General features: G+C 41.6%; 1 protein-coding gene across 3 annotated transcripts in view; it reads left to right on the top strand.

Annotated features, from left to right (window-relative positions):
* The window catches only part of LOC309402092 (zona pellucida-binding protein 1-like), a 36,681-nt gene that overhangs the window by 9,726 nt on the left and 10,842 nt on the right, over window positions 1-16,113 (top strand). Inside the window, exons 2-5 of one of the 3 annotated variants that reach the window (XM_081971621.1) lie at window positions 326-502; window positions 3,273-3,398; window positions 4,729-4,872; window positions 15,704-15,922. In XM_081971621.1, the coding sequence (XP_081827747.1) occupies window positions 326-502; window positions 3,273-3,398; window positions 4,729-4,872; window positions 15,704-15,922 (666 nt within the window). The remainder of the gene's footprint in view (window positions 1-325; window positions 503-3,272; window positions 3,399-4,728; window positions 4,873-15,703; window positions 15,923-16,113) is intronic. The other 2 variants (XM_081971622.1, XM_081971623.1) reach the window with 2 other exon arrangements.

Below are 16,113 nucleotides of genomic sequence, written 5' to 3'. Positions count from 1 at the left end.
GCATTTTTATCTTGTGAGTTGTTTGTTTTCTTTAAGTTGCCTTTTATTTCTTAGTGTTTAATGGAAAGAGAAGGGAAGCCATGTTTGTTAGTTTTGTTTATTTTGTAGGCATTAGTTGATAGAAATATAACTAAGAAAATATGTCTTCCACTGGCTAAAGTGAGCATATTATTTCAGAAGTCTACAATGTTTTGTTAGATAAGTGATATATATAGTTAGACTAATAATGTGTATGAGGATGCCTAATAATTTTAATCAAAATCATAATATACTTTGTAGAATTGTGTTTTGATTCATTTTCTCTCTTTGTTATTTCTTATTGCAGTAGTTGGAAGTCCATGTTTTATGAATAAAATGTGCCACTTAAGGAAAAAAGCTATATATTTGAAGAGAGAAACTAGAAGCATATCACAAAAAACAGAAACTCTATACAAATCCATTATTTCTCCCACAGGAACTCAGCAAACCTCTATCCAAATAATTGGTACAGAAGAAAGACTTGGTAACATGTTTTTTTTTATTTGTTGATCTAAGACAGCTGTTTAAACGCTGTCTTTTTATTGCTCTTATGACTGGGGTCCATAAAACAATTGGTGGGATTCAAATAATTTAACAACCAGTTCTCTGCCCTAAAGAAGGGTGGGTGGTCATGTGACTGGGTGGGTGTGGCCAACTCAATGTCACTCACATGAAGGGGCACCTCGCCTGGCTTCTCCTCGTACTTCCCCTCCCAGCCAGTTCTCATCTCATCTTGCATGTTATGGTAAGGGAGGAAGCTTTTTCAAAGTCATCTTTCCCTTGATACTAGCTAATAAGATGAGATTTTGCTATTAGAAGACCTGATATACATTTCCAAATATTGTTTATCACCATTCTATTGGTAAGTCTGAATGGAGAGAGAATGGAGAGAGTTGGAAGGGACCTTGGAGGATTTTTAGTCCAACCCTGCTCAAGCATGAGATTCTATAGCCATTATGGTGAACCTATGGAATGCGCTTGTTGGACAGCTGACTTTGGCCTTCTTTTGAGCCTGTTTTTCACCCTCCGGAGTTTTCTGAAGCTCTGGAGGGCGAAAAACCAGCCCTATGGGCAAACCGGAAGTTCGGGAACGGACTTCTGGTTTGCTCGTAGGGCTGGTTTTAGCCCGCCGGAGCTTCAGGGGCCTTCAGAAGGCTTCCCTGAAGGCTCTGGAGGACGAAAAACTGCTCTACGGACAAACCGGAAGTCACTTCCGGGTTGCTTGTAGGGTCATTTTTTGCCCTCCAGAGACTTCAGGGAAGCCTCCTGAGGCTCCCGAAGGCTCCGGAGGGCTAAAACTGGCCCTACAAGAACTCCGGAAGTCCGTTCCCAAACTTCTGGTTTGCCTATACGCCAGTTCTTTGCACTCATGAGGCTTCAGGCAAGCTCCTGCAGCCTCCGGAGGGTCTCTGAGGGGGGGGAGCTTGGTTTTGCTCTCCCCAGGCTCCTATAAAGCCTCTGGAGCCTGGGGAGGGCGAAAAAAGCACGCAAAAAATGGTGGGGAGTGTTGGTCGTGGACGCATGAGCACTGTGGTCATGCCATAGCATATGGATGTGGCACATCTGCGCACGACCCTCCCTCCCCTCCCCCCGCTTTTGGCACACGAGCCAAAAAAAGGTTCGCCATCACTGCTCTATAATATACTATTATGGACAAATTTCTTCTTAAAAATCTCCAGTGATGCCACAACTTCTTAAGGCATCCCATTCCTTTGATTAATTGTTCTCACTGTCAGGAAATGATCCATCTCACAGTTATTTCAGTTGAGCCAGGCACTCCCTATTCTATACCTGTGCATTTGATTTTTTTTCTTGCCTTAAGTGTAAATTCTTATTTCACTCTCCATTAAATTTCATTTTTGGTGAGAAATAATGTTCTACAGTGGCATTCATAATGATTTTTACAAAATGCACTAAAACATTATTACATTACATTATTCTTTTTGAATTTTAAAGCATATACTCAAGCAAATATTTGCAATCCATTGTAAATGAAAACACATTTGAAAGGCATTTTCAAAGCAGTCAGTTAATGGATGTCTTACCATTTTTTTCTCTTCTCTTTTAGTTAAATCTTCCTGTTTTATTTTTTTTTTCTTGGGCCTTATTGCAATATTCCAAAACTTTCACAGATTCTTCACAAAGAACAACTTATAGTTTAACTGGAACAAACTGTTTTCATTCTCAGTTCTTCTGGTTACAGAACTTCCCTTTTCCTTCACTCATCTTTCTCCCTTTAATTATGTTTGTATGTACTTGAAAGAAAAGGAAGCATTTAATTTTGGAGCTGCCCAGGCGAGAGCAGCCCACCGAATTCAGACCAGGCTTCATCCCGAGTGGCGATCCCAGCACTGGTCCAACTTTCACCACTGCCTTGTGAGCCCGCCAGGCACTCCTGGCTAGTCTCCCAGGGACTGGGCACAAAGGGACGATCCCGCCCGATCCCGCATTTTCCTGAAAGGCCGGCAGGCAAGGCTGCCAGGTCCAACAAAGGGGCCACGGGTGGGACTTTTTATCATCATGCATTAACTATAGTGTTTCTCTGAAAAGTTAAATTAATGTCAAATAAAAAAACTTTGCTGAAGGTTCATTTTCTTTTTATTTGCTCAAAATTGGCCATGTGCTTTTTTTTCTGTTCTTCTCTTTCTGATCTATTATATGAGAAAAATACATGAGTCCATTTTTCTCAGAATTTATAATTGTTCTCTCTAGTTTAGACCCATTAGACCCATTTTTATAGCGGCCAGAGTAGTGGTTCCTTATTTGATTGAAGATTATCTTCTTTCTTCCAATTTCTAATTCCAGAATTATCCTCTTCTCTCATTCTAAGCCTAGTTTCTCAAGTGTAATTTTGCATACTTAAAAAAAACCTGAGTGGAAAACATGCATTTGATTGAGAAAACAGAAATTCAGAAAAATATTGTATTCTCTACTTTTTTCTCTAATCATAGAAAATAGTCAAATGCCTGTGCATTTAATATATAGATCATTCACAGAAAGAAAAATTCTAAATTTTAAACCTCTAAATTCTAAACCTCAGTTCCATTCAACAAAAATATATTAATATTTTTCTAGTAATTTACTTTAATGGAAAAAACTAAACTTTAACTGGAGTAAGCTAATATGAAGTAATTCATCAAACCTCTTCATTCTTTTTATTCGCCATACAGAAATAAGCCTTTATAAAATATTATTTGCATTATTTTTATTAAATTGTTTATAATCTTGTATCTCATGTGATTTTCCTACTTTAGTTCCAATATATGTTGTTATTGATTCAAAAAAAATAATTCTAAACTGTTTAACTGAAAAACTGTTAATGCAAAGAATCATTGATCCAAAATATCAATGGACTGGTCCCAGAGGAGGAATAACCAAAGGTAATTATTGATTTATTTGTAAAATTAGAAATGCTGCTCTTAATATAATTTGTTTGGGTCGGGGTGAGCAACCAGATCTTTTGGGACAATTCCAATTCCAACATCTTAATATTGTGCCATTAAAATTGACAGCAGAACATTGGCTTTTGATGAATTTTTTCCTTTGGGGGAATAAAAGAAGGGACAACATTCAAATTTTTACTATTTCAGAGCCTGAAATAGCAAAAGAAAATATACTTTCTCTACTTTCAGAACATAATTGCATTAATGACAAAAACTCTGCAATTATTGCAGGTGAATAAGTAGAACTTCTGGACACAAAATGATTGCTTTAAAGTAAGATGTAACTAAGTATTACTAAAATAATCAACCCCATCGATTATTACTCCCGTCTTCTCCTACACATGGGGAACAATGACACAACAATGAACCTGAAAACAATTACATGAGATTACGAACAGCTAGGGAAGAAAATTAAAGAATTAGGAGCACAAGTGATGTTTTCATCTATACTTGCAACAAAAGACCAACATCTAATGAGGGAGCAAAGGATTTTAGAAACAAACCACTGTCTTAAAAACTGGCATCATCAACAGAATTTCAGCTTACTAAATCATGACCTACATTACCTACAGGAAGGGCTATTGGCAAGGGATGGACTGCACATTACAAGAACTGGGAAGAATATATTCAGAAAAAAATGGGTCATCTTTTGAGAAAACTTTAAAACTGAGGGAAAATCTTCATGAACTTTAAAACCTAATTCCAAGCAAAAACCACTAGATAACCAATGATTCATAAGGAGGAAGGGAGTAAACAGAGTAAAGATAAAAATAAAATAAAAACATAATGAAGTAGAGAATGATGGAAATAATGGAAATCCCAGTTACAAAGTTAGGGTTTTTAAAAATAATAATAATATCTCTATTTTAGAGCACATATTGCAGTGGGTTTCTTAAATGGGATTATCTCTATTTTTAGGGTTTATATCCAGGTGCTTCCTGCCTCAAAATGATAGAAATTGTACCAACAATTAGGCTCACAATTTCCTACCATTGTATCCACGGAATAAATTGGAAATTGGGTGACTCAGGGCATGGTGACTTAAAACTACGTATTACCGATACTTTTCTTGTGTGGTTTTGTACATTTTCTTCTTTGCTTGTTTATACATTACTGTATGGTTTATTAAGGCTTGTATGGAAATACATAGTCAGGGTAAAAAAGCCTGTCCTGTTGCTAAATAACAGGCTTTAGAAATTTAGGATTACTTATTGTCTGTGATAATTTAATGACTCATTTTTATATTTTGAATTATTTTTGTTTATAGAATCTCAAAGATTTGTTTTAAATAGTGATGGAAGCTTGGAGATTTATAAAATTAAAGGCAGTGATGCTGGGAGTTATACTTGCAAAGCAAATTATATGTACAATAATGATCAACTGACTACAAAAATCCATTTTATGCTCTATGGTAAGTAAGGATTTAGCAATCTTTTTCTAACTATGACATTAACTTATAAACTACACAGGTGTAGATAGTGAAATGCAAGTAAAATAGTATAAAGTAATAAATTACATGTTATAATCTTACAGCCTAGGTTTATTGAAACTAAATATAGGGAGATTTATGAACAAAGTTTCTGTACACAATAATTAAAATTTGTGCAATCAGAAGTTATGGTAAACAGCTAAAATAGTTTAAATGGTAAACCAATTCATGAGGGACTGGACTGTCAAAAGAGTTATGCCCTTTCATCCTACTTACAATAGTTTTAAACGTTTCTGTTAAATAATAACTATCTCCCCATAAATCCAAATAGCATCTGAAGAATACAGGCTCAAATTGAGTTGCAAGATAGCTCTTTAGAGTTAATTAGAGCTACTAAAATAAAGGAGCTACTTGATTAGAGCTACTTGAATGAAGGACTACATGCAGCTTTTTGGCACGCATGTCATCTTTGGAATGGGAGCTTATCTGGGGTGTAGAAGTCTCTGTGCAAATTCTAATGTGATATTTGATGGGGGGGTGTATGTGTGTACGTATGTTTATTCTTCTGAACATGAAATTCCTCTGGGACATCTAATTTAATTAACTCTTTATGTTTGCAGACCTTATTCTTTGATATGTGGATTAGGTCTGGGTAACTTATTTGGGGGTTTGAGGAAGGTGCTGATTTTAGTTGATTAACTCAGTTTCAGCTTGACTATCAATTATCTAGTACTGTGCTGGTGAACCTATAGCACACATGCCACAGGTGGCCACTTCTTTTGAGGCCGTTTTTCACCCTTCAGAGGCTTTCTTGAAGCCTCTGGAGTGTGAAAAACCAACCCTATGGACAAACCAGAAGTTCGGGAATGGACTTCCGGTTTGCTTGTAGGGCCGTTTTTCGCCCTCCGGAGCTTTTAGGAAGCTTCCCTGAAGGCTCCGGTTGGCGAAAAATGGCCCTACAGACAAACCAAAGTGACAAACCAGAAGTGACCATTGTGGACACAATGGTCTGAGAATCACTAGATAATCCACTAGATCAGTGATGGCGAACCTTTTTTCGCCCTCCGGACCCTTCAGGAGGTTTGGCCGTAGGGCTGTTTTTCACACTCAGGAGGGCCTCCAGGGGGGAGGTTGTTTTCACCCTCCCCAGGCTCCTAGAAAGCCTTTAGAGCTTGGGGAGGGCAAAAAAAGTGTGCCAAAAGTGGGGGGGAGGGTGCACTAATCAGGCATGCATGTGCGCAGGGGGGAAGTGTGCACATGTGCACTAGGTGTGGCACGTTGGCGCACGACCCCCCCTGCGCTCCACCCACTTTTGGCATGTGAGCCAAAAAAGGTTCACCATCACTGATCTAGTGGATTATCTAATGATTCTCAGGCGATTGTGGATTCTGTTAATATTTTGAGGGAAGATGGAAACAAGAATAAAATATATTTGGATATAAAATTTATCACATATGGATTATAAACTCTAAAAATTGGTGTCTCAGATTCAGTAAACTAAGCTTTTCAATATAACAAATTTCTGCGAATACTGAAGTATTAACTATTATATATTTCAGTAATTATTTCATAAATGGATTCAAAGCACCAGGTTCACATGGATTATATCCCCAAAGTTCTAACTGGCAAACATGGTCTCAGAACCATTAAATCATATATTTCAAAGATCCTGGAGCATCAGGGAATGATTAGAGAATTGTAAAAGAGTTGATGTGTTTCCCATCTTCAAAAAATAAAAAAATGGTTTAGGAAACCATGACAACACCCTGACAGCAATCTTGGAAGATCCTGGAAAGACAATCAAGCAACAAATTTGTGAACACCTAGAGATAAGCAAAAGACTTGCACATCCCCCAACTTGAGGTGAAGAGCAAGTGGGTGGCATATGTGCGGAAGGATGGCAAGAGAACGGTTTAAAAGGCAGCCAAGCCTTGCTGTGTCCAACCTGAGGTAGCCCTTCAGTTGAATGCCTTAGTTTCATGGATAGCTGCGATGAGCAGAGCTAGCAAGGCGTGGAGATCAGCTGGTCCATGTAGTCTGCCGAGTGAGCAAATGAGCCAGAGAATAGCTGGGCACGGGCATGACTCTAGCCACTGGCCAAGGTGGTCGAGGCGAGAAAGGGTTTGGTCGGGTGGGATGGGTGGTGCCAACCAGTGGTGGGATTTTCTGATTTGCCAAACTTCCCAGAAACTTAACTACTGGTTTGCGCAAACCAGTCCAAACCAGCTGAATCCCACCTCTCTACCTGACTCAATAGCAATAACTGTGAGAGGGATTTGGGAGTCCTAGTAGACAGCTACTCAAATATGAGCCAGCAATGTGCTGCAGCTGCCAAAAAAGTCAGTGCCATCCTAAATTGCAGTAACAGAGGAATTAAATCAAGAGTTAGTACTGCTTTATAATGCTTTAGTTAGATCACACCTGGAATATTGCATCCAGGTACGATGGATGCTATTAAAAATGTTGATACTCTATAAATAATGCACAGAAGAGCAACAAAAATGATTAGGGGACTGGAATGAAGAACAATTGCAGGAATTGGGTACATCTAAATCTAATTTAAAGAAGGATTAGGGTGACAGTCTTCCACTATCTAGGGGTTTGCCACAAAGAAAAGGGAATCAACCTATTCTCTGAAACACTTGAAGACAGGAGAAGAAGCAATGAATAGAAACTAATCAAAGAGACAACCAAATAAGGAGAAATTTCCTGACGGATCAGTCAGTCAGTGGCATGGCTTGCCTTCAGAAGTTGTGGGTGCTCCATCACTGGAGTTTTTAAGGTTGAGGTTGGACAGCCATTTATTTTTAAATGGTATAGGGTCTCCTGCTTGATGAGGAGATTGAAGTAGAAGACCTGCAATGTCCCTTCCAACTCTGTTATTAATTTAACAAAACAATACATTCAGATTTATTGAATAAATCAGAATTTTTTTAAAGCGCTGACTTTATATTAACACATTATCTAAAAAGTAAGTTCCTTACACTCTCTGGAATATTAATAGCCTCTAATAGTCCATTTTATGAGAACAACAAAAAAAGTGAACCAGGAATAGCCCCTGCTCTCCATAATGTTTGAAGGTACCAAAGATCTTAACATAGACAAGCTGCTCTTGGCATAGGAACAATGAGTAATCTAAATTAAAAAAAATGTCTCAAATTCTTGGAAGTCTGATAAGAATATTTCAACAATGATCTGTCTCCCACCCAAAATCACATGATGATCTGTAGCCTTTTCTTTTCCATCCCCACCCCCAAATTAAGAATATTTTCGAGATAATGATTCATAGTTCAATGACATGACCCCTCTAGATTCTGTATTCTTGGTATATTACAGATTTAAATGAAATATTCCAAAAGAGACAAAGTGAGTCACTATGTAAGAATTTTGTTAAAGACAATCTTGCTAAACAATGCCTTTGACTCATGGAATTGTATTAGCAATATTTGAACAGATGGCAATGATCAGCAAGAAAGTGGTTGAGATGAAATATAATATTTAACAGCTTTAGCCAGCCTATACTGAAAATTGGAATGCTCCTACAAAAGATAAAAAACCCAAAACCTGTTTTAAAAATCCCCAAGCTTTAAATACCATGATTAGAAATCAACATATTCCTGAAGAAAAGCGGAAGAATTTTTTTATCTAACAATACCTGATCTGTTGTGTACTTCTTAAGGTAATCTGCATTGAAGGAAACTGGCTTCCTACCTGGGAAAACAAACCAAGGGTTCGGTTAATATTTAAAAATACAGTTCCATCCATGTTGCAGAAAATGAGGGCTTTTCTGGCAATCTTTGTTATTTACCATACATGTACATTTAAATAAAAAAATCTCAAGTCATTATGCCAAGTTAAAATCCAAGTATCAACTTTGAATACTAGTCATAATCACTCACTTCAGTCTGGAGTAACAGATACTGGAAGCTATTCAGTCTCCCCCACTTCATCTATGGCCTTGTTGGAGCAATGGTCTTTCTAGCAGCTGAATGTGAAGTTCCCAGAGGACGACCTAATTAATTTACGAGCCTCGAGACAAAGTTCAAAAGAAATCCAATCATTTATTAGGATCGACATTCTGGCGTGAACTCCTGTGGAGCCAAAACTGCTTTCACTTAATTGCGTTTGAACTTTACCCTTGTATCTCCTCCCTTCTGTCCTGTGTCATAACTCATATTCTCCAACTAGGCTGTAGACATGAGGTCCGACTCCGGCCGAAGGCATGCATGGAATCCCCCCCCCCATGCCAGCCTGATAATAGTCATGGAAACGCTTTAGAAGTTGACATCCGGCTCCCCTCACTTCCCAAAAGCAACCTGTGTGACACAAAGACAATTTTAGTACAGGTATGTAACTTAGGGATGTGTCCCTCCCCCAGGCTTGCTTGGATTTTCTGCATGGAATTTTGCTATGAGGCGATCAGCCTGGATATTTCTACTTTTCACCCAAGATGCCTCCGATAATGGATACCCCTTCTACTTGATTAAGTATTGGAGTTGTCTCCTGTGCCATCTTGAATCAAGGATTCATTGAACTTCATAATGGGTTTGGCCCCCTATCACCATAGGGCCTGGGGGTTCCCAGGGTAGTGGTCATAGAGTGGATCCGATCACAGGTTTTAAGAGGCTACTATGAAACGCTGGGTGTATCTTCCCCAACAATCGAGGTAGTTTCAATTGCACTGTGACTGGGTTGATGATCTTTACTATGGGAAATGGTCCCATAAACTTCGGACCCAGTTTCTTGCTAGGCAGTTTTAATCTCAAATATTTTGTGGAGAGGTAAACCTTCTCTCCCATCCGGAATGGCCGTTGCGGAGCCTGGTGTTTATTTGTCTGTTTCTTATAGGTTTGTGCTGCTTTAGCCAGTGCCTTTTTGACATTTTACCAGGTTGATTTCAGCATCGACATCCAATCAGTCAAGCTGACTGAGGAGGGGGGATCCCTTGGATACTCAGGCATTGGGACGAAGTCCATACCGCTCACTATTTTGAACGGCGTGAGTCCTGTGCTACTGTGGACAGCATTATTGTAGGTGACCTCAGCAAAAGATAAAAGGTCTGCCCAATTGGACTGCTGATAGTTCACGTAACACCTCAGGTACTGCTCTATCATGGCGTTCAGTCTCTCTGCTGCCCCATTGGTGCTCAGATGAAAAGCTGAACTAAGGCCCTGAGATGACTCAATGGACCACAGGAACTCCCTCCAGACTTAGCCGTGAACTGGACTCCTCGATCTGAGATAATTCTTTGAGGTACTCCATGCAGTTGGTAGCTATGCTTCACAAACAGTTTAGCCAGCTTGTGAGCCGAGGGTAGTCCTCTACAGGCTATGAAGTGTGCCTGTTTGGAGAACAGATCTATTACAGTCCAAATCACCGTGTTTCCCCCACTTTTTGGCAACTCTACTATAAAGTCCATTGCTATCTCCTCCCACGGCTTCGTTGGCTCTGCTACTGGTTGCAGCAGTCCGGGGGTGGGGGGGTTCCTGGTCACGTAGCTATCCACATCTTTCTTTATGTCAGGCCACCAGAATTGCCTCTGGGCTAAGTATAAAGTCTTTAGGAACCCAAAATGGCCTGCCGGTTTGGCGTCGTGATTCCTCTGGAGAACTAGGGTATGTAGGGATTCTGGGACGTAGAGTTTCATCTCCTTCTATGCAAGGTCATCTCTTTTCGTCAAGATGTGTTGGTTGTTTTGGAACCAGAGGTCTGCTAGCAATTCAGTTTTGAGTCTCGTGGTTAGCTCGCTTGCGGGTTGGTCTTGCCGGTCACAGCGTTGCCGCCTGCTGGTTACTTGGGCAGCTGTTTGAGTAGAGGGAATGATGGCGTCCACTACGTGCTCACATTCGCATTTGTACTGAGGCATGCGGGAAAGGGCGTCAGCTAGAAAGTTCCTCCCGCCTGGAATGTGCTTTAAGACAAAATCAAAACAGTTGAAGTATTGAGCCCATCAGACTTGTTTGGGTGATAGTTTCCATGGGGTCCTAAGCACCTCCAGATTTTTGTGGTCGGTCCAGACTTCAAATGGTTTCTGGCTCCCTTCCAACAGGTGTCTCCAGGTTAGCAGTGCCCATCGCACTGCAAAAGCCTCCTTTTCCCATGTGGCCCATCGTCTCTCTGTGTCTGTGAGCTTGCGGGAGGTTTAGGCGCAGGGTGGTAAGTTTCCTCGGTTGTTTCTTTGAAGTAGCAACGCTCCCACTGCCACATTGCTGGCGTCTGCCTGGATCACAAAATATTGCTTGGAGTCAAGATGCTTCAGCACTGGCTCCTTTGCAAACATTTCTTTTAGTGTCGAACACCTCTTGGCAGGTTATGTCCCATGGTAGGGGTTGTCCCAGACAAGGTTTCGTTTCTGGACTCCCTGTCTTCAGGAGATCTGTCAGGGGTTTGGCAATCTTCGCAAAGGAGGGGATGAATTGCCTGTAGAAGTTCGTCAACCCTAGGAAGCTTTGTAGCTGTCTGCGGGTGCGAGGGGGATGCCAGCTTAGGACAGCTTGCACTTTCGCTGGGTCCATCTCTATTCCCTCATTTGACACTCGGTAACCCAGGTAGTCTAACCATGCATGGTGGAATTCGCATTTTGATACCTTGACGTACAGGTTGGCTGCCAGAAGTTTCTCCAGTACTTGGCGAACGAGGGGTACTTGGTCGTCCATGGTCTCCGTGTAGATAAGGATGTCATCTAGGTAGACGAGGATCTCCTTGTAGAGCTGCTTGTGCAGCACCTCGTTTATTAACTGCATGAATACCTCTGAGGGGCCCTGCAGCCCGAAAGGCATCACTTTGAATTGAAAGCTCCCTAGGGGGCAGTTGAACGCTGTTTTCCACTCATCTCCCTCTCTGATACGTACTTGGTAGTATGCTTCTCTGAGGTCTAGTTTGAAGACTTTTCCCTTGGCCAGATGAGACAGCAGGTCCTTCATGAGGGGGAGGGGGTATAGGTTATGTACGCACATCCCATTTATCCCTCGAAAGTCCACACACAATCTCATGGTTCAATCTTTTTTTTCTTTGAAGAGGACTGGTGCCGCGACCCGTGGCTTGGCTGGCTCAATGAACCCCCTGCTAGGTTTTTGTCTATGTATTTGTGCATCTCTTGCATTTCCTGCATCATGGCATACATTTTGGGCTTGGGTAGTTTTGCCCTGGGGATGATTTCGATGGTACAGTCTGTCTCCCGCTGGGGAGGCAGAACATCGCACTCGGCCGTGCTGAATACTTCTGCTAGGTCCTGATATTCTATTGAAATCAATTCGGCCTCGGGCTTTGTCGGATGTGGTTGCCAGTTGTTCTCGTGGGCTCTCTTGGGGGGTTTCCAGCGTGGGTGGTGTTTCTGCTTGCTGGTGTGGGAGGGGTTGGGGGCCCCTTGATATCCTAAGTCTGCGGGTACCCCCTGGCCACCAGATAGTCGGTCCCTACCTGTCTAGCCAGGAAAGTCCCAGTATGACTGCGTCTGTCATTTTGGGGGCTATTATGAATCGAATTACTTCCCAGTGATCCACTAGCTCTAGCATCACTGGTTCAGTCAGGTAGGTGGCATAGGCTCCTCCCATTAGGGACCCATTGACCTGCTCAAACCAGATCGGGTGGGCCAGTTTTTTTGCTCTGATCCCCCGTTTCACGACTGTGGTTAGGTTGATCAAGCACCTTATGCAGCCTGAGTCTATTAGGGCTTGAAAATCCCCCTGATTTCCTGTTTTGGGGGCTGTGAGGCATATTGGAAAAAGGAAAGGGTGAATTGATTCACTCACCATTGGGTCATTTTCTCCCTCGTCCTCGCTGTCATATGATTCAGGTGACTGGTTGTCATTGCCTGCGGTTCCATCACTTTCGCCTGAGGGGGAAGGGGCCTTTGCAGACTGGAGGGCTTTCCTGGACATGTTGGTGGTCCGTTTGGGCCCTTGTTCTGGACGTGCCCTGGGCGGTGGGTCTGGCCTTGGTTTTGGGACTGGGGTTGGACATGCAGCTGCCATGTGGCCCATCCCCCCACACCTGTAGCATTTTAGCGGACTTCGAAGGAGGGCTGGTCTCAGAGCCTGCTGTGGTGCTGTGGTTCCCCGCCGGCTGGGTGGTTTCAGGTCAGGTTGACCTCTCTCTTGTGTGTCCAGTTGCTTTGTCATGTCGTTGGTGCGCAGCCCGCTGTCGACTTTTGTTGCTACTCGGAACCACTCAGAGAGTTGATTTGGGATGTCACAGTATGCAGTTACTTGGGCAATTTGCTTGTCCAAGCTTGTTCTCAAAAAATACAATACAATACAATAGCAGAGTTGAAAGGGACCTTGGAGGTCTTCTAATACAACCCCCTGCCTAGGCAGGAAACCCTATACTGTTTCAGACAAATGGCTATCCAACATCTTCTTAAAGACTTCCAGTATTGGGGCATTCACAACTTCTGGAGGCAAATGCACCAGCAGCCGCTCTGGTAAAGGGGATAGCCTTCCTATAACCCTCCTAAATTCACGGATGTGCTCTTTGATGGGGTGACCCCTCTGCTTTAGGTTGCTGAATTCCTCTTCTGCATATGGGTTCTCCTCCACCTCCTCAAATCTGGCCTCTAGCAGTTGCAGGAAGTCATCTATATCTTGTAGTTGGGGGGGGCTCTCCTCTTGTGGAGGGCTACTAGCCATTCCCTTGCTTCTCCCTCTAGACCCTCTGCGATGGCATTCACCATGGCTCTGGGGGATGGGTAGAGGTGTCCATAGCATTCTAGCTGATATCAGCTGAATCAAGAAATAGGGCTAGCTGGTTTGAGTCTCTGTCAAACTTTCCCCTGAATTGGGGTGGGTCATTTAGCCCTAATCCCCCAGCCTCCTGTCGGCCTTGGTATGCTTGCACCTGATATGGCTGGTCATCTTCTTCACCCCTAGTTCAGAGAGAGGGAGGGGGTTGCCTGCGCTTGGCAGCCTGCCTGCTGCGTGGGAGAGGCACTGGTTGCCATTTTGGGCTCCTTCTCCTTCTATCGGGAGGGGGAGGGGGGCTGCGCTCCAGTCTACATCTTCTCCCTTCAACAGGATCAGATGTGCCTCCCCTCTCTTTTGGGTGGCATGATGGCCTCTCATCATGAAGAGTGGCTCGGTAAAAATCCTCCCTCTGTTGCTCTTTTGCACTACCTTGGGATTCCATCTGGGGTTTTGGGAGCCTGACTTGTTTCCAGTCCCACCTCCAGTCCACCCTTGCCAGCTTGCTTGAGACCCTTCCCTGTATCTGGGGACTAGGGCAAGGGAATTTCCACCAGTACTTATCTTCTCTTACTTCTGCTTCTTAGAAAAGCATCTCTGCTTAGCATTGCCGCATGCCTCCAGGTGCAATCAATCTCCTGTTGCCTGATTTTCCCTTCAAGCAGCCCAAACATCGGGGTGGGGGGAGTGCTCAGAGAGCCTCGGCTTCAGAAAACCCAGAATATTTTAAATTTTTTTTAAAGTCAGTTTTGGCTCTCTGTGAAGTTCCCAGAGGATGACCTAATTAATTTACGAACCTCGAGACAAAGTTCAAAAGAAATCCAATCATTTATTAGGATCGACATTCTGGCGTGAACTCCTGTGGAGCCAAAACTGCTTTTGCTTAATTGTGTTTGAACTTTACCCCTGCATCCCCTCCCTTCTGTCCTGCGTCATAACTCATATTCTCCAACTAAGCTGTATACATGAGATCTGACTCTGGCTGAAGGCATGCATGGAATCCCCCCCCCCCCCCCCCAATGCCAGCCTGATAATAGTCATGGCAATGCTTTAGAAGTTGACACTGAAGAGAGTCTTGCTTGGGTACATTTGAATATAATCTGTTTAATTGTTTTGGTAGGATGCCATAGGAAGAACAAATAAATATTGTAGCAAAGATTGAAGAGGTCAGACAACCTATGTATTTAATTGAAAAAATCACTGAAACTTTGTATAATTGCTTGTCCCAGAAATAATCAATTTATAACTACTACCAGAATTACTACAATTAATTATTAGAACATTACACTTAAAGAGCCTTCCAATAACAGCAGGGACAAAAACAAGACAGCATGGAAGAAAGCCACAATCACCAAGTAAGAAACATAAAAAAGAGATCCTGATGGACCCCAAAGACAGTAAGGAAAGGAAAATTATAGAGCATTTGGAAGAAGTTACAGTGAGAATCCCACTAATTATATTACAGGCCATATCTGAGAAAACATACTTCAATCCCTTTGGTGATCATATCTGTGCTACACACAACTCGGGAAACTGAGGAAATTGAAAATTAATAGAGACAACCTCCAAGAATGAAATGACATCTTCAGAAAAAGAACCCCCGTCTTACCCAAGCCCTTCCAAAGAGTAATTGCCTCAGGCCCAGTGGATTGTGAGGGACCAGATTTGGAAGAACTACATAAGAAGTGTTATCCAATAAATTATTCACTAATGCCTAATAATTGCTAACTGAGGCATTCACAGGCACTGAATATCCTGTCATGAAATATTGTGAGTTGGCATTCTAAGTGTAAATATAACTAATTTGGGGATTATATAACATCATTCTATTACAGGAGACATATTCTATAGAAAATATTGAACTTGTTATTTTGTAGGTCATTCTGTAAGGTCACTAGTTTAAGAAAAAGTGAAAGGCCAAGTGGTAGTCTATATGTCTATGTTTCAAATAAGATTCAACCAGTGATAACAAATTTGAAACCCTGTAATCAATTTTCAATGATTCCTATTGTTTCATGTTACCATCAAAAGAAGAGAAATTCTTCAATAGAACCAATAATACATTGGTGTGTTACCTTTTGGTAATTTGCATATTGTGAGCTGTTAGAAAAATAATTTGTTTTAATTTTTAACAGTATATCATGTGCCAGAAAGGAGCATATACATGACATCAGAATTCACAAGTGGAAACTGTGAAACCAGCACAGTGGCTTCATTTATAAAATATCTCTTAGAGAAATTAGAGAGCTTAATTTACAATCTTAACTGTGAAATCAAGCAATGGAACACCCAGTGTCATACTGCTACAGATACTCTGAAAAAAATAACACATAAATTTACATTTCAGTTTATAGGTAAGGTGAAACTTTTGCTCACTACTTCTGTGTTTGTGTGTATTATAATACAATATTCTATAATACCACAAATATGAAAATATTGCAGATATTATTTCTGTAATACAAGTGATAATAGTAATATGTGTAATGTAAATGTTATAATGAGCCTATTTCAGCATATATGACCATTAAAAAAGTGTCAAAAATAC

Source organism: Natrix helvetica (assembly GCF_964273705.1).
Source record: "Natrix helvetica genome assembly, chromosome: Z".
In the NCBI taxonomy this organism is placed as follows: domain Eukaryota; kingdom Metazoa; phylum Chordata; class Lepidosauria; order Squamata; family Natricidae; genus Natrix; species Natrix helvetica.
The sequence above is the reverse complement of the archived record's forward strand: the minus strand, read 5'-3'. Positions and strand labels throughout refer to the sequence as shown.